Source organism: Ciconia boyciana, chromosome 5, assembly GCF_034638445.1.
Source record: "Ciconia boyciana chromosome 5, ASM3463844v1, whole genome shotgun sequence".
NCBI lineage: Eukaryota > Metazoa > Chordata > Aves > Ciconiiformes > Ciconiidae > Ciconia > Ciconia boyciana.
In genome coordinates this window covers 18,122,022-18,146,346 of record NC_132938.1, presented here as the reverse complement: position 1 = coordinate 18,146,346, position 24,325 = coordinate 18,122,022, and the positions used below count along the sequence as shown (strand labels likewise).

General features: G+C 36.9%; 1 protein-coding gene across 4 annotated transcripts in view; it reads left to right on the top strand.

Annotated features, from left to right (window-relative positions):
* The window catches only part of FAM184B (family with sequence similarity 184 member B), a 48,776-nt gene that overhangs the window by 7,724 nt on the left and 16,727 nt on the right, over window positions 1-24,325 (top strand). For all 4 annotated transcript variants that reach the window (XM_072863392.1, XM_072863390.1, XM_072863391.1 and 1 more), the window contains exons 2-3: window positions 11,025-11,774; window positions 19,119-19,229. In XM_072863392.1, the coding sequence (XP_072719493.1) occupies window positions 11,025-11,774; window positions 19,119-19,229 (861 nt within the window). The remainder of the gene's footprint in view (window positions 1-11,024; window positions 11,775-19,118; window positions 19,230-24,325) is intronic.

Genomic DNA, 24,325 nt, shown 5'->3' with positions numbered 1-24,325 from the left:
TTTAATTGTCTTTGGAAGCTGCAGCATTTGGTTGTGACTATGCACTGACATTTAGAGGGTTATATAAGAGCTACCTTTTGATTACAGTTGAATATTTTGCTTTTTTAATTCAGTAGGAGAGAACTACTAGAATTTGGTAACAGGGCTGTTAAAAACTATAGCTGGTACTTTTTATGTTTTTACAATTGTGCTGGTTTTTGCTGGGACAGAGTTAATTTTCTTCATAGTAGCTGGTATGGGGCTATGTCTTGGATTTGTGCTGGAAACAGTATTGATAATACAGGGATGTTTTAGTTGCTGCTGAGCAGTGCTTACACAGACTCAAGGCCTTTTCTGCTTCTTACACCGCCTCACCAGCAAGGAGGCTGGGGGTGCACAAGAAGCTGGGAGGGGACATGGCCGGGACAACTGACCCCAACTGACCAAAGGGATATTCCACACTGTATGACATCATGCTCAGCATATAAAGCTGGGGGAAGAAGAAGTAAGGGGGAGATGTTTGGAGTTTAAATGTTTTTACTAAGATGCTGATATATTTTAGTAGTTCATAAAAATAATGAATTGTCTAAAAACTACAGGACATTGCAATGCAACTACCGTGCATTGCCACTACAATCTTGGCAATGCACCTTACAGTCCTTGTCCCCTGATTTTCGAGATGAGGAGTGTGTATTGGAGAACAGTACAGCTCCCTGCCCACCTGTGCACCCAGATGTGTGAATGCAGTCAGGGTGTGGCCAGGGAGTATAGTCAAGTCAGAGTAGTAACAAGTGCCTCTTGGTCATCCAGTGCAGTCATTGTTCACGATATAAACATGATGCTGTCAGAGACTTGTGGGGCTTAAAGCTTTAAATTTTAATGCTTAAAAATTAAAAATTAAAGCATAATTAAAAATTATCGTAAGCATTAATATTTGGACTAGGCCCTTATCATAGAATCATAGAATGGTTTGGGTTGGAAGGGACCTTTAAAGGTCACCTAGTCCAACACCCCTGCGATGAGCAGGGACATCTTCAACTAGATCAGGTTGCTCAGAGACCTGCTCTGTTTATTCAGACCAATTTCAGTTTCCCAGGCTGTTTCCACTTTTTCTGATGATAAATGGTGGTTAAATTTTCTTGGTTTTGTGATCATTGATGCAATCTCAGGAGGTGTCCAGCATATGCTTAATATGCATATGCTTAATAAGAATGTCTTCCTGAAATGGGAATGTGAGTAGTGGCGGCATTCAGTCTAGCTCCATTGGGTAAAAATTACATGGGTACATGAGTAACAGTGTGGTATTATGATGTGTATTATTATGTAGCCCTTTAACTACATAATAATATGTTGATTCTGGCTTCTATGATACTACTTTGAAAGGGAGGAGAGAAACTGAAAGAAAAATATCTTTTAAAAAATACCATATGCTGAGGTCCATCTGAACCAGTAGCTTGTATCTGATGGTGCCCAGAGAGTTACAGGAATATGGCATGCCTCTAGTGCACATGGGTAAAGTATTCTCTCTGCCTCCAGTGATTTGTGCGAGTTTTCCAGAGACTGCCGAAGTATCTTCGTAGTTAATAGCCCTGACTGGATTTTTCTTCAATAAATTTGTCCAATCACTTCTTGAATCCATGTGACCTTTTAGTGTTACAGACTCCTGTGACAGGACGTCTGTACTTAGTTGAATGTAACATGATATACTGTCTTCTGTTTATTTTAACCTGCCACCTCCTACCTGTTTTGTAGTTCATATATTGAAAAAAGTGATGAGTGATCATTTGGTATTTACCTTCTCCATTATCCTTTTGACTGTAGGGATGGTATGGATAAGGTTCCGTTTGAGATTAGGATACTTTAATTTAGTGTTCTTCATATGTACTGTATGTCCAAGCTGCCAATGTAATCAGTAGAGCCTAGAGAGTAATTTAGTAGACCAACCATTAGGGACTGAACTCAGTTTCATGAACTATCTAAAACTAATGTCATTTGAGATTTGAGCATAATCTGCCTTGTTCCAGAAAAGCATAGTTATCCTGCAAAGCCTGTGGCATATTTGTCAGCTCCTGTGTGGATGTTTCAGGTGCCTATGGCACCTTAAATGGCACCAGATCTATGAGATTAGGCAAGTGAGTTGGTACCTCAGTGTCTGCCTCAGTGAGCTGAATCGCTCTCAGGTCTCTGTCAGCTTTGCTGACTGGATCTCTGTTGATGAACTGTAATGGGAGTTTACACAAATGGCACACCAGTGAATACCTAAATCCCAGTATTTTAATCTCTAACAAAGTTATCTCATGTCATCTTCTGAGGTGTGTCTCTTTCAGAGTTGGAGAGTCATGCTTTATTGTGTTACTTCTTGCATGGAAGCTTTTATCATGATTGATTATTCTTGTTGCTTTTTAGTATACCTTTTTTTTGGTTCAATTAGACTCTGCTTAAGGGGGGGGAAACCATAATTGCATGCTGTATACAAGATGTGGGTGAATCATAGACTTACGGTTGTGATATAGAGAGGTTATTTCATTTGTTCTGCATTTGTTGCTTAGAAGTCCCTTTATCTAGCTCTCTGACTGCTGTCTTCATTGTATATTTCATAGCTCCAAGATTTATTTCCTTAGCAATTTCAGATTCTGTCAGTGTGTATGGAAAATTTAGATTTGCTCCTTTAAAGTATGTTATATCACGTTTATCTACACTGAACTTTATTTGTCTTTTTACCACTGTGTTTCTGAGGTTGTTCTGCAACTCCTGTAGTCAACTATCACTTTTGATATTAATTATTTTTCAAAATTTTAGTGCATGTATTCACTGCTAGTACAGCACTCTAGAGATTCTATTCATGATCTCTATTCCGAAAACTGACTATTCTCTCTGAGTAGAGAATATATTTACTCATAACAAAATAAGAGTATGAACTGCATATTATTAGGATGAGAAAACTGCAAAGCAACCGAAATCTCCACAGCTTCTAGAATACTGTGCTTTTCTTTTTTAAAAGTGTATACATAATAAACTGCGAAGAAAAAAGCAACTACTCTTTTGTTAACATAGTAGCAGCAGAGGGTCTGTGAAACTTTCACATGTATTCCCGCTGTTGAACTTGCTTACAGCAGCAAGGACTTAAATTTTGGTGCCTGCAGTAGTAGAAACTGGTATTATTAATTCATGGATATTCACGGATACCTGAGGGTTTTGATGGTTCCTTTTCTTAATTAGCAAAGTATGTAGAACATATAAAGAAATATTTTTAAATTTTAAAAATTCCTCTATCAGAATTTCACCTGCAAACTACAGGAGAGTAAGAATTTGATCCAGTCTGTGTAATGCTTTAGTCTGGATTAGGAACAAAAAGGCCTCATTTTATCTGTGCTTATCACAGATCTGCAGGCAAAACCTGCAGTAAACATTGTGTTTTAAATAAGTTATAATATTTGTCTCCGTAAAAAGATGTATTTGTTTGGGAAAATCTGTTTCACCCCAGGCTGTTATTAAATCAATGATTCTACAGTTTATATTTGCAGGATTTCCAAATTCTACTGTATTTAAAGTAAGGAAATACTTTGAAAAACAGGAATCAAGTGAGAACTTACTTGATGGATTTGTTTGTTTACTGCATTTATTGTAAAATTGGACAAAGTTGCTTTATCATAATCTCTAACAAGATTTTAAAAGACTTAAAATCTTTTGGAAGGATAAAGGATCCTTTTGGAAGGATAAAGTTTCAGATTAATATTTAGAATCATAAAAAAAACCCCACCCAACCCTTTGAAAGCACTGAACATATGTCTGCAATTTTAGTCTCCTTAAAGGTCTTTAAAAATCTGGGATGCAATGAAACATTTTCACAAAATTGAGTGTTAATTTGGCAAATGAATTCTGTCACCACTGTATTTAGATCTGGTTAATGAGATACATTAGCTCATATTTTTGAAGCATAATAGAGATCAAACTTCTGGGATATAAACCTATGAAGCTCTCCTATAAGTTTTAGATATGTAACAAAAACCAGACAGCTAAATTATCAGTGAATTACATGGAAATAAGGCCTTTTTATTCCTTCTATTGACACAGAATTGTTGACTTCACTTCTGCACTAAAAATTCACCTGGACTACAGTGACCTTAAAATGGACAGACAGAGGGCATAGATATAAATGTGGCTTGTGTCAAACAAATCTTCTATTTCTTGCATGTTAACTATCTTAAAAAGCTTCATAAGATGGATTTGAACTCATCCAAGACTGTAAAAGCCAAAGATTTATGGGGATATTTGAGATCTTAAGGAGTTATGCAAGAATTTCACCAAGACAGAGATTACAGACGGTGAACAGAAAGGACTCTGAAATCAAACAATTTGGCCTTTCTGTTTGTCTACATATGTGTGTGTGTTGATTTACTTTATCAATGAATAAGCATAATCTTTTAAAGTGTTTTCATCTAGTTCTGTGGTTTTTAATAGACAGAAATTTTACCTAGTTTAACTTTTACTGAAAAATAATGTGATCCTCTCTGACAGCATTTGAATACAGCTTCAAATACACTCAGGATGAATTTGATTCACCTCAGGGAGAACAAAGAAATAGAACTATATTTCATGTAAATGTCATGCCGACTGATTTTATTTATTCTAGGCTTAATTGCATACAAAATCTACAAAAAATAATAGTGCTTTTGATATTTAAGTTTTGCAAAATTATTTCAAAGTTATGTAGAAAAGGGTTTTGACAGATAAGATACAACATGAATAAGGAACTGTAAACAAAAAGTTTATAACATCGTATGGTAGGGAGGCAGATGCTACAACTATCTGGGTTAGAGCTTGCAGTATTTCACATATTAATGAATGATCTGGAAGTATAAATTAAAAACATATTAAAATTAACAGATTATATTAATTCAAAGGGAATCATAAACACCTAAACAAGATGGAAGGAAAAAAGGAATATAGATGGAAGACAAAATAAACTGCATTCAGTTTGGAAAAAAGCTTGTTTTTCCAACATCAAAGCAGATGTGCATGGTACCTGTATGCCCAACATCTGTTTTGGTTTGTAAAGTGTTAGTAAAACAACATGAAGTGAGTGGTATACAGAAATGAAGAAAATATGAAGTGAGACATTAGTGCAGGATGGAGAGGAACCCCAGAAAACAGAGAAACAGAGGAAAATGAATCAATTTCAGCCTCTGAGAATTAAAACTTGTCTCTTCCCTCTTTATGGGACTCGGCTCTATAGAAGAAGGAAGAGCTGGGAAGTTGGGTATGCAGAAGAAACAACAACAAAACAACCAAACACCAAAACAATTCACTTCACTTCTATTACCTGATTTAGACACCTATATGGGAAAGGGAAACATTGTCCTTTGGAGGCATCTGTCTTTCTCCACTGACTAACCTAGATTAGATGTGTAATGATGAAATGGATGATGTTAGGTGAGATGAATCCCATCTCTAGTATGCAGGAAACATCCTTCTGAGAATGAAATGTATAGGGTTTTTCTCTTCGTTTCCTTGCAGTAATTACTAGTGGCCTCCTCTGACTGCCTTCTGTGGTAGCTGTTTCAGAACAACCAGTTTCTCTCAAAATTTCCTTGTCAGAACTGGAGGAATCTTTAACATTTCCATGACTGTCTAGGAAGACCTATTTCTTGAGATGCTGAGGAGGTACTGCTTACAACCACAGTCATAGCAGGTGGATTTGTGACCAATGTAAAAAGAAGGGATTAAAGTTGAGTAGATTTTATAGAACAGTTCCAGAAGACATTTCAGTAATAAACTGCATGTGACTTTCCCAGCAGAGGAGTCTCTGTCTAGAATTAACTTTTGTGATTCTACAGTATATTTTTGCTTTGCTGAAATTGTTGGGATGAGGTATTGGTGCCTTTTTTAGCACCTGCTCTGCTTGTGGAAACATTCTTGCAATATAGTTTTACTTTCCTAATTCTTAAGTTGCCTGGCAATTATTCTGCTTAGTTTATTAGAAACTATAAAATACAAATGAGGGACAGCTGGATGTCTCTTTAGTAAAAATTAGGCCAGGGCTAATTTTATGTTCAATTGCACTTGAGAGATCAAGTGCAATACATGGGGCACCAAACTAAGGTTTTCTGTGTTCAGTATTGCACTGCACTAGGCAGAAAAATAAAAAAAGTAAAAAAAGGGAATTAATAAATGTGCCTGTGGGATTTCCTTGTATAAAATTTAAACTAAAAGGAGAAAAAAACAAAGGGAGAGGCAGAAAGAGGCAAAAAACATGCCAAAAGAGATTAGAAACCTGTAGACATTTTATGCTTATAGTTTATTGATACATTTTAGTATCTCAAGGTATTTTTGGACTGACTGTAATACATGGTACATGTAGGAAAAAGGGCAATATGTTCAAATTTTAAGAATGTAAGATCAACTTTCCCTCATCTAGTGTGAATCCCTAGATAAGGAAAACCACAAATACTATGGGTACTGTGGGACATTCAGGAGCGTGAGACATTGCACAGTGAGCTTCTGCCCAAGAGACATCAGATCATGTAAACACAAGCGGATTTCATACAGAGCCATTGGCTACCTCTGTGCTGTGCCCCCTCCCACCCCTCCAGGATCTGAAAGGCTTTATTAACATGGTTGGAACAATGGATGAAAGGATTTAGATTGACCCTGCACTAAAAGAGAATCTCCTGAAGCAAAATCCTTTTTTAATACAGTAATTGGGATTCATTCTGGTGCAGGACACAAGTGATGCAGCTCTTCTGAAGCCTGAGGAGCTGTGGAAACCAGCTCGGGTTGTTGTGGCCAACACAGGTGAGAGCTGATGGAGCTTCCTGAACTTGAGCTAAGGCTATGTCAAGCCAGTTGCATGTGTTTGCAGCATGATGCTGGGACATCTGATCTGGCTTTTTGTAGAACTTGCATCCTCAAAGCTCATTAGTTTCTGGTTATAGTTTCCAGAGCTAAAAGCAAACATACTGTTTTCAGCGAGAGGCTGGCACTGTAAGCTGCAGCTGGGTTCTCAGCTCTGACTTTGAGCTCATGAACGTCATTGAACATAAGTTGGCCCTGAACTCTTTGCATCTCTGACTTCGTTAATTTGTTATCCATGCCCATTATGCATGGATAGATAGAAGTTTGAGGGTTGGGAAATTTTGGAAAAATATTTTTTATAACTTGCTGACAGTGAAAGGCTTGAAATAAGGTCTTTTTATTGTTTTATAAGTGACAGTCAACACTGTGTTGGTCTGTGTTGATTAAAGGTAATTTTAATGTATTGTCACAGTGAATGGATAAATGAACCATGAACTGTATATATTTCTTATAAAAGAAATGTAGAAAATGTATAATTGTATAAAGAAAATGTATAAATATACAAAATTTTTATATAAATTTATATATACATTTTTATATAAAATATATAAAATTTTTCTTTATATATATTTTAAAATGTATATAAAGAAATGTAGAAAATGTATAAAAAGATACTACCGCTACTAGTGAAAAGGAGATGATGCTGTCACCTGGCCTCAGGGAGCCTCTAGCAAACTAATTAGCAATCAAAACTTGTCTCCTTCCCTCCTTTGTTTAGGGTGCTGCCAGAAGTACCCTGTTTGGCACCCCCCTCCAGGGCCTTTTCTCATTCTTGTGTTTCTTTTTTTTCTTTTTGCCCTTTCTCCATCAGGAAGGATTTGTGCCCACTAGCTTGGGCCTGAAGGAAAACACTTATCATCTTTTGCCTTTGATTCTTCTTATCATCCTCGCTCCTCACCTTCCATACCAAACTGTCTCACTTCTTATTCAACTAATAAAGCAACCTGCTAGAACCGGTTTTTTTCATTGATAGTCTAGTTCCTACAAAAGTAGTGTTTAACGCTACTGTAGGAAGATAGAACAGTCTTTTTTTTGTTTGAATGCTTTAGCTTTGACTTCACTGATGAGGTGCAGTTGAATGTTTTGGTTTTTGTTATTTTACATCACCATAAAGAAATGGAGAAGGGAAATGCCATTTAGATTTACGGCATTTGGAGGATAAAATAGGACTAATAAGAAGTATTCATATTCACTGCTGTTAATGTTCAAGTGTATGTGTGTAATAGTGTTTTTACCAACCTGTCATATAACTCTCAGTTGCTGTAAAATCAGTACAGTGTTTCCCAATGCATTCAGTTTTGGAGAACTGTAAGGAGGCAGTAGACATTGGTATTATGCTAGTAACTCAGAGAGTAATGTAGCACTCTTTTCATTTGAAAGCAATTCTGTCCATGTTGTCAAACTGATCAATTTTAGAGCTGCTTTTAAAAAGCTATTTACCAACGCAACTGTTGAGAGGTTTATACCATATTAGCCACCAGTATGTGCACTTGCAAAGTACAGATGCTGAAATAATTTTTCAGTATTTTTCCTTCCACCACATAAAGTCCCAAATTCATGTTGCATAACTCCAGTCTCTTAAATGAGGTATCTGGAATAGGAATATAGTAGCTATATTCGGTAGGGAGTGAAAAGCATGTGTGAGGGGCTTAAATTTCATAAAGTACAGAGCAGTAGCCCTCTAAAAATTAAATCTCTTAAGAAGGTTAAGATACTGAGGAATCAGTTTCAGCACTCAAGCTTGAAGATTAAATTTAAGGGCATGCATTTTCAAGTCAAAATTCTTCGTTGTGGTTCTAGCCACTATTGAACAGAAGTGTAGGAATAATAGACAGAGCAGGGAGGCCAGTTTCTTCCATTCTTTTAGATAACTCACTTAAACATGTTGGTGATGGTCTAATGCTCAGTGGAATTTGGGAAATCTCTATGATTAAGTCAGACTTTAGAGGAACCCAAATTCCACCGTCAGCCTGAACACAACATAATGTGAGACAGGCAGTGCTGATTTACTAGATAAATTAATCATTAAGAGTGGAAGTCTGTGAGTCACAAATGTGGAATGTTCATCTCTGTTTTGCTGGTGGAATGAAACACAGAAATGTGATCATCAATATCTGACCTAGTTAATTGAAGAGTTGCCCAAACTAATTACTGGTCATTCTAAACCCGTGGGCAAAATTAATCTTCTCCTTGTAGTTTTTATGTCTGTCTCCTGAACAGTTAAGAAAGGTTCATAGAACGATTTTAGTTAGTGGGGAGAAGGAAACTGCTTGGTATCCTGCAACTATTTCTGTTTCAAAGGAAAAATGGTTAAAAATAACAGGGAAGAATTAACAGTATGTAATCTAAGGCTCCAAAGTATACATATCTAAATGTAGACAATGAATTCTTGTCTACTTGTCTTCTGGAATATGATGCTGTTACTCTCTTTTGTCACATATTTATCCAGAAATGTATACAGACCATATTTTGCATTTGTGAATTTTTAAGATTTCTGTACTTAGTTCATTACTGCCAGGGAGGAAGTTGACTACACGCAAGATGTATTTGTGTGTTTGCTTTCATTTATGGATGACTGAAATTCAGTACGTTATTCATGTACAGATAGCACAAAATTGTTAGATGCAAATACAGTAATTCTGGAGACATTCTCAGGACTTACACAACACAGACTACAGACTTGTGACACTGTGGTCAAGACATCTATTGGTCTCTAAATTGAGGCTTTTGCTGTGGAAATATTGAAGATTACAGGGCCAAAATTCTAGTATAATTAAATAATTAGTTGTGACCTTGCTTCTGTATTTATTTATGTACTTCAGACTATTCTCAAACATTGTCTAGGAATCTTTTGATTAACCTCTATGGGCTCAGGCCAGACTGAAAGTATCTGTCATAACTTGTATATAAATTCCAAACCTAGTTTTGTAGAGCAATAAGGTCTCTCTAAAAAAAACCCCAACCAACCAACCTAGTGGAAAACCTCCACACATATGTAAATACATAATGTGTTGTTCCCATCAAGTTAGATGACTACGCCCAGTAGAAACTGGATTAGGCCCCATGTGGCCTAATGGGAGCCTGAAAAGACAAGCATGTGTCTTTTCAAGGCAGTTACTATGTTTTGCAATGATATGTAACTGTCTTGTAAGCTTAACATGCACATTTACCAGTTTTGACTCTGAACTCTTCATTTCAGTCTACTGTGGGCTTATAATAGCATTTTCTTTTCAAAACAATAGTAGTGTGCTTGTACAACAGCTTCTGTGAAAGGTCTTTGGTGTCTGTCATGGGTAACACATGAAGCCTGCTTGGGGTAATAATTTGTCTTGTAGTAATGAGAATTATTATTCTGCATTTTGCAGAAGAAAATAAAACATCAAAAGGTTTAAATCTATTGTTTGAAAAAATTGCTTATTGTCATCAGAGGCTCGCTTGAATCTGCTAAAACCTGATTTCTGAGATTTATAGATGTTACTGAAATGAGGAAAAAAACCCCATTGCCTGAACACTTCACAGAATCCAGCCAAAAGGTGCTTGCAGTCGAGTAATACCTATCTTGAAATGCTGACCAAGCTAACTTGCCAGGCATACAGCTTCCAGGAGTGCATCTTCAGTGGTGTTTTAGTTTGAGTCAGGAGTGCAAAATTTAATCCTCCTTACAAACTTTCCTTTCATTTACATCACAGAGTGAGTTTGGTCCACATGAAATGGATGTTGGGACTTCAGGTTTCACTCTACAGATCTGCTACTACTGGTCCCCAGCAGTTGCTAATGCTAAAGGCAATGTTGGCAGGTAGTCCTCCTGCACTGAAGGCTAGGTGAACTGGACTACAAATATGGAGCCAGTTAGCTAGAGAAGGAGCCCTATTTCATTCCTTGTATCAGAGATCAAACTAGGGGCATGAAGTGACAACTTGCCAAGAATAAAAAAGGAAATTTCTGACAAAAAGTGAAAAAAATATTGTTGCTCACGGTATTGTCTTCCTTCCCTATAAGGTTTTGCGGTGTGTAATTGTCCCTTCTGTTCCTAGTGAAAAAAAAACACCACAAAGAAACAACAACAAAAAAAGATTAAACTGTAGCAGTAATTCTCTTTAGCATTTAACACCTTGATAAATATAGTAACTGAATTCATGACTACCATTTACCAGATACTTTAATTTCCTATTATTTTTCTTGTTCTATAGGTGATATATGCCCTGAACACTAAGAATGATGAACATGAGGCTAGTATACAGGCTCTGAGAGAGGCTCATGAAGAAGAAATTCAGCACATTCTTGCTGAGACAAGGGAAACGATTCTCCAGTGTAAAAGCAAAGTTGAAGAAGAACAATTGCTGAGAAAACGTATTCAGGCCCTTGAAATTGCAGTAGAACAACACAAGAGACTAAAGGAAGAAGCCTTGGCAGAGTTAACATTGTGCAAGAAGCGGGTGGAAGAGAGGGAGCTGAGAACAGAAGCGAAACAAGCACAGACGGACACGGTAGATACCAATGCAGTCTTTGAAAACAAGCTTCTACATTTCAATCAGGAGTCTGATGGGCTGCTAAATGAATTCAGAGCATCTAGGAGAGCAAATTTAGATAAAAAAGTAATTTTAGATGAAAAATACAGTGTGGAAGGACAAGCTCTAATAAATGAGATGGAAAACCTGAAGAGTGAGAACCAGGGAGCAACTGAAGAATATACTCAGAAAACAAGCAAACTGCAAGCCTCTTATGGGAGAGAAGAAGAGGATTTGAAAAATGCTATGCAGCAATCTGTGATAGAAGCAAATAATTGTCAGCAAAGAGAAATGAAGCAAAGGAAGAGCTCAGAGGCTGAGGAAGGTTTTTTGCTGCAGCAGGTAAAGAAGCTGGAGGCAGACCTAGAGGAGAAAAGCCAGAAGATAAACGAGAGGAAGAAGCATTCCCAGAAGCTGAAGGAGAGAATACAGGTAGACTATGAGACTGTGATCCCTATCTCTGCCTATAAAAGTGCAAATTATCAATTCTTCAAAATTTGGGGGAGGAGGGGTCTTTTAAATATCATATTGAGTCAAATGCTTTGTAAGCACTAAAGCAGTTTTAGAGGCTTAGAAGAGGAATAGGAAGGATATAGTGCTGAGAGTTTTAAAGAAAGAGTTAAGATGATTAGTAACTCATTAGAACTCTTTGAACCCTAGACTTTATATTCCCTGAGGCAGCAGTGAGGTAAAATTTGTCTGTTGACTGAACAGAGCTTTACCTTTCCTGCCCAGAAATGTGAAGAGAACATCAAGCAGACACTAATGCTAGCAATGAGCATTTACAGAGTACATTCTCCTTTTCCATTGTGGTTGCCAACAGCTCAGTGCATGGATATGAACAGGGTTAGATAAGAGACCTGAGCTGGCAGGTTAGGAGTCAAGTGCTTTGTATTATATGACTCTTTCAACAGTGGCTTGTACCAAGTGACATTTAATGATGTGTCCTTTACACCTGTGAAGTTTTATGTGCTGGGCCATGAGACTTTCACCATTAGTTCTCACCTAGCACGTTGCCTGTCTACCCTATCTGGTGTGTATCTCATACATTTGCAGCACAGCTCTGCAGCCCCTTTCTGCTTAATTGCATCATGTGTCAGATGCAGTTTCAGAGATTGGCACATCATGGGCAATCGGCCAACCAGATGCATTTGGTACATAAGGTCAGGGTGTGGGAGAGACACTGATGAACTGTACTGATGCTGAAGCACCCAGCCACGCTCTGTGCTCAACAGTTCCACTTCCTTCTAATACTATTGGCCCTTCCCATTACATAAACTCACCTACCAGACCTGTCCCCAGCCCTATGACAGCAATCTTGCATATTAGATAAGAAAACACCTTGAAGGTCTAGACTTGGAGTATTTCAGAATAACAATAATTGTTTCCTGATGGGAAAGAAGATTTCTCTCCTTTAGAGCCAGAGAACCCCAGAATCCTGTAGACAGCAGGGCCACCCCAGTCAGCTGTGTTCCTCTAAGACAACTCTGACCCTTTTCACCATCTGCCCTCATATCTTGCCTGTCAGTATCATTTGGCTGATGGTGCAGAGTTCTGGGCCTCTTCTTTGAGGATGTTCTTTGAGGGAGTTCAGCCTTCAATATGGTCGCTGCCTTTTTGTTTCACAAGATCAGAGGGTGAATTGAATACACCTTCCCCAATATTATTCAGACTCCATTCTCTCAGTGTGTAGATCTGTAGCAGAACAACCGCTGTCTTCTGCAGAAAAGTGGGTAACATTCTGCACATAAGCCTTTTTTTTTAAATTGAATCGGGGAAATCTGTAACATCTGTTTCAATAAGGAAAAGTGTCCTGACTCTGTCAAAGTTTGAAGCAATAGAGGGGAAGAGGGAAAGTAAGATCCTGATTTCTTGTGGGTACTTGAAGTGACATTCAGGAGAAATGAAGAATAGAGACATGAAAATTTATGCATGTGGTTTACTGTTTTGATTTATCATATAGGAAATGCAGTCTTTTAGGAATAAATGTAAAACATGATAGGAACTGGAAATAAGAAGGTGGTGTCATTAGCAATTTAATTTCTAAATTCAGTATCAGCTGGATAAAACTGAAATATTTTCTGAGGGACATAGGTTCAACTTGTACATTTCAGATCCTCTAAGCCTATGGAATGAGGCTGATTTACATACCACCAGAGCACATTGCCTTGAATCTTTAAAGAGATAGCCTCAGACTAGCATAAATCTGGAAGAAGGAAAACAGACACAATGTTATTTTCTGTTTCTTTCCAGTTTAAATAAAAAAGTAGAAGTTTCTCCTTTCTAAATTGGCTGTTTCTGATGCCACCATTAAATACTACATTTTTTTCAGAATCCTGTGAACAATGGCAGACTGGGAAACGGAAACATTTATTTAATCAGTAATACCTCTGATCATTAGTAAATACTAGCAAGAAAAGCTATTATAAGGCTTGAAAGATAAAAGGACTGATGTTTAAGCAAGATGAATTTTCTGTTTTCTCTGTGGTGTATGCCAAGAGGTTTGAGACCTTTAGATGAAAGGCATCACATTAGTGCACGTTTATTATTATTACTGTGGAAGAGAGAATACAAAGGATGACAAGTCATTGAGTCTGATCTGTTCAGTCTAGTTTTGGAATAATTTTGGTCTATGCCAGGGGTAAAAGGAACAAGCTTACCTTTAAGTTTTCAACTACAGAGAGTGTTAAATACAAGTTAGTTTTAACCCATGAGGTTTTACTCAACATTCATATAGGAACAAATGGCAATTTTGTCTGAGTGAATATTGCAGTATTATGTTAGACGTTTGGAAACTGAGACTAGAACCTCCAGAAATAGAACATTAAATATAGTTCAAATTTTTGCCTTTAGTTATGGACAGACAATTCCCAGCAAAGTGTGTAGGAGGCGATGTTACTGTTTTTAGACATCTGTATTATGGATTATGTTACAAACTATTGTACTTCAGCAACTGGGAAAAAAACCAAACTAATATTCATTAACTTTTAGCACAAGTTGTTGTGAAATTAATGGAAGTACATCCTATCCAAGTTTAAGATATTCTCAGGCATCTTTTAGATAGTAACTCTTGATGAATGTTCACTTTACAATGATGCCTGCATCTGAGGGAATGGCTCCACATTACAAATATTCTGGCAGCAGAGACAGTTTAAGGGTATGGAACAGCAAAAAATGCATTTAAACCAGCTCTGTAGGTGAAAGATTTATATCATGGAACTGCGCCAAGAGAGAAAATGACCATTTATTTCAGATGACAAAAAAAGAACATATGTAATAAACGTAGAAGTAATGTCATGCATATTTTAGGATTTGGAAGTGTAGCTTAAGGGAACACAACAAGAAATTCTGGGATCAAACAGTGTAGTCAAAAAGTGGAGGAAGATCTAAGTGTAGTCAAAGAGAGAAATACACTTCAAGAGAAGGAAATCCTGCAAAAAGCAGGTAAGATGCTCATTAATGTCATTCTGAAGTATTTCCCTTTTTAGTAGTCACTCACATTGGAAATTCCACAAGTTATTTATGCTATTTGAAATGTAAATTTTGATACCACAGAAGATACGGAAACTATATTGAATTCCCTAAGCAAAGCTATTAATAAAGTAGATGAACTGAAACATCAAATAACACAGCTGCAGCAAATGACTTCTACCAAACAGAGCCAAAACAAGAGCAGCTCCAAAGATGTGCAAGAGCTTAAACAGGTGGTTTGCTCTCAAATATTCAAAGGCATGGCATGCCAAAAGTACTGAAATCAATGTCATTTTTCTTTTAAGATTAATGGCTTTTGGGTTATTCTACAGCAGTCAATCCTGTAAGATTCCCAGATCTCTGACCTTATCCAGTGGAACACTGACTTGTGTTCATAACCTGAAGTACATGAGTTGCTGCAATGACAGCGAAGAAACTACTGATATCCTTGAGCTAGACCAGGGCAGAGTGTTCAACTTCTTCTGTAACCAAAACCTTAAAGAGAACAAGGTCCAAGGCAGACTTTCTCTGTTGATGTCAAGTTGGAATACTGATTTATTTTTTTTTAAGTATAGAAAACAGTTCTTCAGAAAAGCTATGCAGAAATAATACCAGGAATAAACTCAGTACAATGAGGAATGTATGTATCCTGAGAGTTCTGTCTGTACAGTGTCTCCCCTTAAACAATTGTTGAGCCCCAAATCTTTTCTATATTTTTTAGTTCTCCTAGAATATTGTTATGCTAGCATTCTGGAAAATTAGACCTGGCATCAGAGACACAACAAAAACCAAATTGTCCTTTGTGCTTTTTCACAGAACTAAGGTTGTCCTTGAGGAAGCCTGCATGGTTGGAAGTGAGTCACACACCCAAACTCAAACCAGAGCAGCAAAAACCCCCCATCCCTAGACTGCAGAAGAGGCATACAGCCCTGAATCACTACAGTTCTGCATTGTTAACTAACATAAAGGCAGAATTTTTCAATGGAGTATATCCACCTAAATAGCATATTCCCTACAAAATAGGCTACTGCGACCCCAGAATTCTAGCCTGGTTTTGTCATATTATATAGCTAGTGTGTTTTATAGACTATGGAAATTGTAGCTTTTTAAAAAGAGAGTATGAATAAAAGACACAGAGAACTTGCTTTGTAAAGGCACGCATCAGTCCCATAACAAAAAGATTTGTCTGAAGGAATAGCTGTTAAAAGGGCTGGAAGATCTTGTAATGAAGCATACAAAGGAAATCAAGCCAGTCTAAAACTTCATGGAAGCTGAAAGAAAAAAATGCAGAAGGTAGGAATGTTCTTCTATTTATAGATGCTCTAATTCATCTGGTTTTAATCTTATTGGTCACAGTGACATCATTTGAATTATCCTCACTGGAGGCACTTTGAATTAACATAAAATGCAAAGATTTTCTCGCTATGGTCTTACTGAAAAAAAAAGGAACAAAAACGTCAAGCTGATGTATTTCTGTGAAAAGCTCCACAGGCAGGAAGGTGAATTTATCCTTCATGTGATAAACTACTTTCTTAGCAACACTTATCCTTGCATGCTTTACATGTGACAGCTGGAGTGATTAATATAAGGTCCCTCCTGAAGAAAAATGTATTGTAGGTATATTCCAATTTCTGACTTAAATTTCCATGGATTGCTGCTGTGAAATACTCAAATACATTGATTTAATCAAAATTTTGCATTGTTTAGGCAGAGGATCTAATTCTGCAAAGTGTTGGTAAATGGATTCAGAGTGCACGTGTTACCAATGAAATGATGTCTAGTTACAAACAAATACATGCATACATATGTCCTTATTTAACTTTAGTCAGAAAGAATGCTCATGTTCTCGTGGATCCAGACAGGTTACCTGAGCAATACCTTTTCTCAATGTGTTTTAAGTGGCTGAGCTGTAATTTTTGTTGTCGGCATGCATTAGCAGCAATTGGCTTAAGAGATTCTTCAAAGAATTTCACTTTCATGAGAACTGGTGTCTGTGGCTTAATCCTTTGGCTTCAGAAATTTGCAATCTGTAATGTTTCTGTGCAATAGGAACCTAAATGTGAGCTGAGATCTATTCAAATGGAGGAAAACCTTGAAACACGTGTTTAGTTTTAAGCACATGCTTTAATGCTTTGTGAAGCTTACAACTCAGTGCATGCCCAAGTGGTTTGCCAAATTTGGGCATAAACTAAGGAGGAATTTAGTTTCTGTCTCCTAATGTACTGGTATGTTTGTCAGACATCTTCTAGACAGAAAAAAAAATTGATTAGAGCAGTTTGTAGAATTGGACAGACTACTGGTCAACTGTTCTTTAGACCCTTCTTGGTGCTAAGAATGTACTTCCACCCATTTACTTGAGAATAATCAAATCACTTGCTGACAAGTTGTGAAGTCATAAAGAGCATGCAGTTCCTATCACTAAATGTTAAGCTTCAGAGTACCTTCTAGATTTTGGAGACTAGGAATTGTGTTAAATGCTTGTCAGAAGAATTCATTTCTGCATATGAAACTGCTGAAGTTTATACATTTATGCAATCTCATTTCTCAAAAAGGAACCTGTGTGAGTAAATTATTTTCTCTGATTGTGAACGTGCTTGCATTTGATCAGTATGTGAAGATGCAGTTCTTCAAGGTACACAGTTACACTATCAAGTATAAGCCTTATGAAAAGGTCTTTGCCTTTTATATAGTGTATTCATTTATGTGAATAAGTTTGTACAGGTATACCTAAAATGGTGCCAGGCCAGAGCTCTTCATGGGAATCAGATCAAACTTAAATATCAAACACTTTATACTTTAGTAAAAAAGGCATAATAGTAGGCATTTATTGCTTATAGGCAATAAATATTATTGCTTATAACCATCTCTTCTTAGAGATTCATATTAATTAAATCAGAAAAATCTTGAGTTAGTAAAACTTAAAATTGCAGTATTTTTCATTACTAATGCTATTTATATCCTCTGATGCAACTAAGGCCTATAACATCTGTTTGAGGAGTATGATATCTATTTTCCAGATAGAAGAATTAAGATATAGAGAAGGAAGTCAGTTAGCAGAGTTGCAGTGGGAATGCTGCAAACACCTGATCTTCAGGTTTAATCAAAAAGACCGTTATATCCTCTCCTTTTCTTACAGGCAAAACTAAAGCTAATTTCTCCCTTGCAATATTAATGTATCTGTGTTTGATTCCATCCTTTAATTGCTACCTAACAGCTATCCTGTTTTTAAACTGTGAAATGCTAATGTGTTCTCCTTTATTTAATTATGAGTTGCAAGGAATACGTCACTGTCACTATTGCCTGTGCTTCTGTTTCCTAATATCATGCCATCCTCCCAATGATTATCACTTTCTTAGTTTTGGGGTACTTCTTCTGTTATCTTGAATTCTTAAGTCATTGTGCTATAAAAATGGGGGGGAGGGCTATGAGAAGGGGCTGTACAGGATGGGGGAGGTGTTAAATTGCTATTTTTTCTGTGTTTCCTCCGTTTGTCGTGTCTGAAAATATGGTAGAATATTTTTTTGAGTCAGCAAATTGGCACAAATAGGAAGAGCAAGCACGCTAATAAGCTCGTAATATATATCACTTCAGGACATTTCTAGAAGTTGCACATTCAGTCTTTCTACAATAAACAATTGCTCACATTTGCTACAAACGATTGCTACAAGCTCTTGGTCACTGTCTTGCAAGTGATATTATCATTGATTTTTCAAAAACTATTTCCAGCAACAAGGTGACAATATAGTCTTCAATTTTTAATTTTCTTTTATTTTGACTTCCTCACTGGGATTTTCTTTATGGATGCTTTAAGACAGTGCTTCCTTTAATTCCCTTTTCCACTAATTGCCCATTAGTTAGTCATCTGGTTATTTATATGGCCAATGTATATTTATGGTTTTTTCAGATCTTGTGGGTGACTCTTGCATACTAAATTTTTGAACACTAACACCACTCAAGGCAAAACAGTCTGACTCTTCATGCTGTACAATTTTCCACCTCAGGGAAGCTTTCAGTAGAAGATTAGGATTATGCGAGCTGTATTGTCTAACACTAGTATTAGAGAGAACCAAACCAAACTGTTAATACTTCTTTGATTGAATAATACATGAGTGACATTAAAAGACAGTAGCATGTATTATTGTGTAAACAGTAGCATGTATTACTGTGTAAACTGCTCTGTTATCTAGGTTAATGTAGAAAAAATGTTCTTTCTTTTTCATGCTGCATGTTTTGTCCCAGCTATTGCATGCTCTTTTCTTTTTTTTTTTTTCTTCTTATTTTTTTCTTATTTTTTTTTTACTTTAGGAGCTCCAGACACAGCTAGAGGAATTTAAAAGAAAATCTGAGTGTGAACTAAAGCAACTAGAGAAAGAGAAGGATGTCCTAACTGGGAAACTTCAGAACTCTTCACTCGAGGTAAACTGGACATAAATGTAACCCAGTAATAAAAGGGCTCTTCATTTTTCCTCTCATCTGAGAGATTCTTTATTAGATTTTAATCATATTTGCTGTGACTGTCATTCAAGAAAATATGCAAGGACTCTAGATAGAAATAACAGAAATTACTGCTCCTGAACATCTATGAAGATTTTGACAAGCCTATTTATTTTTATAAATTTTATATATCATTCTGTGAGGATATCTTCTTTTTGATGAGGAGTTTGGCTATCTCAGGGTTGCATGGTAACTCTGACTGTTCATCTGTATACAGGGCTAGCTGAGATTAGAATCTTCCTTACAGCTCTTGTTGACTTTCTAATTTTTTTTTGTGTGTGTAGACATGTAAAACAGCCTGCTTGCTTGCTCCCTTGAGCAAGAGAATTGAATGGAAAAAAGGTGGAATAGATCATTGTTTCTGTTCTGCCTGCTTGACGGTAAGGGTGGTAACTGAAGCAGACTGGAATGTGCAATGATTTAGTATATATTAGTAGTTAGGTATGCCTCCCTCTATATTCTCAAGATCAAGAATGAAATAGAGAAAGCATTGTGACCCCAAAGTAGCTTTGAGGATGTCATAGCTTATGTACTGTTCACCACTCTGGTTACATCTAAAACATCATGCAAATCTGAGGACATGGATTAATCTGGAAACAAAGACCTGAGATGTGCTAGTATTAGATTATCCACCTGTAACAGCTGTAATGTATAGTCAGTTGCAGGCCAAGAGATGCAAATTTTCTGGATTAGTACATCTACCAAAATATTTATACGGGAAAGTGTCATTATTTGAAAAGCCATACCAGGTTGGATAAATAATATTCTGCCAAAACAAAAGCAGAACCCCTACAAGGCAATTGTTTACCCAGGTAAACAGTTCACCTTTAAAATTTCTGTCAACTGTGAATACACATTTTCTCCCTCTCAGATGTTCCCCTTTTTGTGTTGTTCATTTCTTTTCAGCAAATGCTATCTGCTTTAAAATGGTACGTACAGGACATTTCCTTTTCTTCAATGTGATCATGTGAAGTTTTTGCCTGTGAACATTTTGATACTTTTATTTCATGGATAAGCTGTAAAACAACTGCTTTAACAGAACTGAAATCAGTGCGCTAGTGAAAAGTTCTGATGATGCTCAGTGCTGCATGTATTTTTCTACCCCAAGTATATCATTGCATTTGGTACCTTTTTCAGAAGAACAATGAAATGATTTGTGATTGTCCATTCTGGGAGATTATGGGTGAATGGACATGTTTTCACCATGAGAATTTGTCATCCATCTCTTTGTTTTTTTCCTGCCAATCCAGGTTTCGAAGCTCTAAGATTTTATTAAGCAATTCCCAAAATATACAAAATTTTCCCAAATATACAAAATTTCTTCAGTCTCGTTCAAGAAAAATAATGAACAACAGGAATTAGGTAACTCACACTGAGGAACTACTGAATTACAGACAGCCACTGTTGTTCTAAATGGCTGTCTATAATTTCCATTGCTTTATGTCTTCACTGATTCTAACCAGTTTCACTTCCAGCAGGTTCAATGGGAGCTTGCATGGGAACAGCTCCACAAAAGTTGAAGACCTGGATCTTTCTCATCTGGCACATGTAGACTCTGAGTGGACATAATAAGCTCTTTTTGAGTGTTCGAACACAGAAAAAGGACAGATAGGCTTATCAGGGGGCTAAGCAAGATGTTCCCCCCCCCACCTGTTTCCACTTTCCCACATGCCATTACTCCTGCTGGGTGCAGCATGTTCCAGCAATCAGGGCATGTGTTGTGGTCATTTACTATGTAACACCTGCTTTTTCTCCCATTCACGCTGTACTAACTGTACCAGTTCTGAGTGCAGCATGGTCTTTTCCCTTTCATTTCTCCCGTAAAACAGATTTGTACATTCTGGTATAACAGTTGGATTCTGACATTCTATCCATTTCCCAGTCTTAGAAATACAGAATTTAAGGGTAGTTCTTAATGTTCTTGAAGTTCTGGCTAAATCCTGGTTTTAGGTTTCATTACACATTTCTGCCTGCCACTGTTTTCTACGGGTTCTTCTCTGAGAGATTTTCAGGTCAATCCAACCTGTGTTGACCTATGCAGAATGATTTCTTTGCACCTAATGCAAAACGTCAGTTCTCAGAAGTCAGTCATCTTTATTCTTTTCCAAATTCCCCTAAATGTACATATTTCTACAAAAATATCTTAGTCCATTCAAAGCTGAAAATTTACCATTATATTCTGGTGTCCCTGGGTAATGCCTGAAAGTTATACTGGTTTGAGGTGTGAGGGGAAGAGATAGAAGGGAGGAGTAGTGGCACACTGTCCGATCTCATAGTATTGTGTATATACATGCAGGTGGTCTCAAAGAAATCAAAAGGCTTATGACATGAAGCAATTATTGTTCAGGTTTAGTAGATGGAAAAAGTGAGGCAGTGAGTCATCAAGTTACTTTTCTTGAAGTCACACATTCAGGACAGAAAAATATCTTAGAATCTAACAATGCTCCCAAAAGAGAGGAAATGCTCCCTCTGAAGAGAAATTTTGCATTTTTCTTGGTACTCTATAAGTTACTTTCTGAACCAATTACTTGGCAGTATTGCCAGGGAAGTGAAGTAATTTCAACTTACAATACTTTCCTTCTATAAATATGTGAATATTCACAGCCAAGAAACCACCATTTACTATACAACATTATGTTTCACTGAGGGCATGATTCCCATCTGGGAACCTTTGCAATGGCTGAGCCCAGAGCTTCCGCCTCAAAGGTTAGGCAATGTGCTGTTACTAATCCGGTTCTAACCTGGATACAATTTCAGATCTAAAAATAGCTTCCTTGGCTGCATAAGGCACATTTTTGGTTGGGCTGACATAGCTATAACACTATGCAGAGTAGACAGAAACATGATAATTTCATCTCTCTGGGGATGCACTTCAAAGTGGCGGTATTTCTGTATTACTAAGATTTTTATGGATAACGAAATCAGATTCACACCTGTTTGGTCCTTTGGAAGGAAGGATGTGAGATTCTGTGTGAGTCGAATGCTAATTCATTAAGAGTCATCCAGTTCCTTGCTTTTTGCACTACAGGATCTCTTCAACATGTGTTAAAGGGGCTATTCTGGAATTAGAAGGCACATAAAATGGAAGTGGAAGCACAGGCATCACCTTGTCATGATATATCTTTGAACAATGCTAGCAGAGCAATGCCAAAAGCCTTGGTGGAGATGTTGTAGTACCACCAAACAGCAGCAGTAGAGATGTGCCTAGTGTGTTCACACCTGTCTCTCCAGTCAGGAATTGCTGGAGGCAATAAGTTTAGGAAGGCAGTTAAATGTGAACTTAACTGAAGTAACTGTGAAATAAGCCTAAAGACAACAGTAAAATATAGTTTCATTATTTTGTTGTTACTTCTTATACCATGTTACCATTTTGATGTAATAGCATCATAGTACAAGTAAAACCCTGTAGCATTTGGGTGCCTTATTTTAACTCTCTGAACAAATTCTCAATTGTGGTGACTCTTCTATAATACGTCAAAAGGCAGTTTTAAGTCTTTTATATAAATTCATCCCCTAGCAATGCATTGAGAAACTCAGATCTTTCTACTTAAAAGATACAGGAAGTCAAAATATTCTCTCTGATTCCAACTTTAGATCTTGCCTTTGAGATTTCACACTTCTTACACACAATAAATTAAAGAAGGGGAGAGCAGACATAAGATAGACTTCAAGTATTCATAGTGCTTGCAAAGATACTGAATTAAAATAATCAAAGCAGAAGTCAAACAGGGGAGCCAACTGTGGTGGCATGCACAGCCTTATACTTGCCCAGTATTTTTGCCCATGGGCTATCAAAGTCTGAGAGGTACTTCTTCAAAAGAATCAAGCCATCCTTTCCAGGAGAAGGACAGTAATTATGGTTAGAAAAGAATGAAACTTGAAAGACTCTTGAAATATTTCAAAACTTATCTGTCATCTTTTAGTAATAGTTGATCATTTTTTCTTTACTTGGAAGACACTGGGAGGAAAAATCAGCTGTCATAAGAAAGGCCAAGTGCAAACATAACCCTGAAATTTGAAAATAATTCAGCAGAGCCTAGAAAAATACTGTTGCCTAGAGTTTGTACTGTGGATAGGTATGAGTTGCATCTTTAAGACCACTTTATGCAATTCTGGTGGATAAAAGTGAATGAATAATGGTATTAGAGGTACAGTTTTTTCAAGAGGTTTTGTTTTGCAGCAAGAAGACATTATAAAACAATGTTGCTGGTCTGTTAATAGTAAAAGGAGCCAAATAGATTCTGGACTGATGTGAGTTGGCAGAGTTGCATTGGCTCAACCCATTTTACAAATTGAGGGTCTGGCTATCTGTTTTGAAGTAATGAAACACAATAAAATGTGTGGGCACTGCAAAATATTCCAGAGAATGATTTGCACTGGTGGATTTAAAAGCCCTTTTAACTGAAAGACAGGAGGAGGAAACCTGATGGGATGAAAGTGTTTGTTTCTTAACCTTTAGTACATTAGAAGTAGCAGGATTAATGAGAAAGAGTGTGTTTGTATCCCTGATGTATTTGTGTAGGTCTTTTTCCCTAAATCACTGAAAAATAATGTTTTTAGAAATACTTTTCCATCTGGTTTCTTATGACATTATGTTCTCTGTTGCTACCAATTTACTGCTTAGCCTATTTCTAGTTAGTATGATCTTATGTTTCATGCTAGTAGTGCTTTGAACCAATAATTGTCTATAAAGAGAGTCTGGAAGATTAATAATGTTGTGACTACAGCTGAAGTTTATATACGCCTCTTTTCATCTTCTCCACCTAGATGAACATTTAATTTGCAAAAGAAATATTTTGCAAGCGACATTTTTCCTGTGTCCAATTTTTTGGTTAGAAAATATACAGCCTACTCTTCTGGCACATCTTTTTTACTCACTGGCTTACTTTCAGGAAGCCCAGAAAAAAAAATGCATGCTTGAGTGTAGTAATGCTAATGCATATTACATCAGCTGATACAGGAGACTGTACAGCATTAAGTGTTTCACATCAAAGGTTAGTTTTATAAGGGACTGCAGT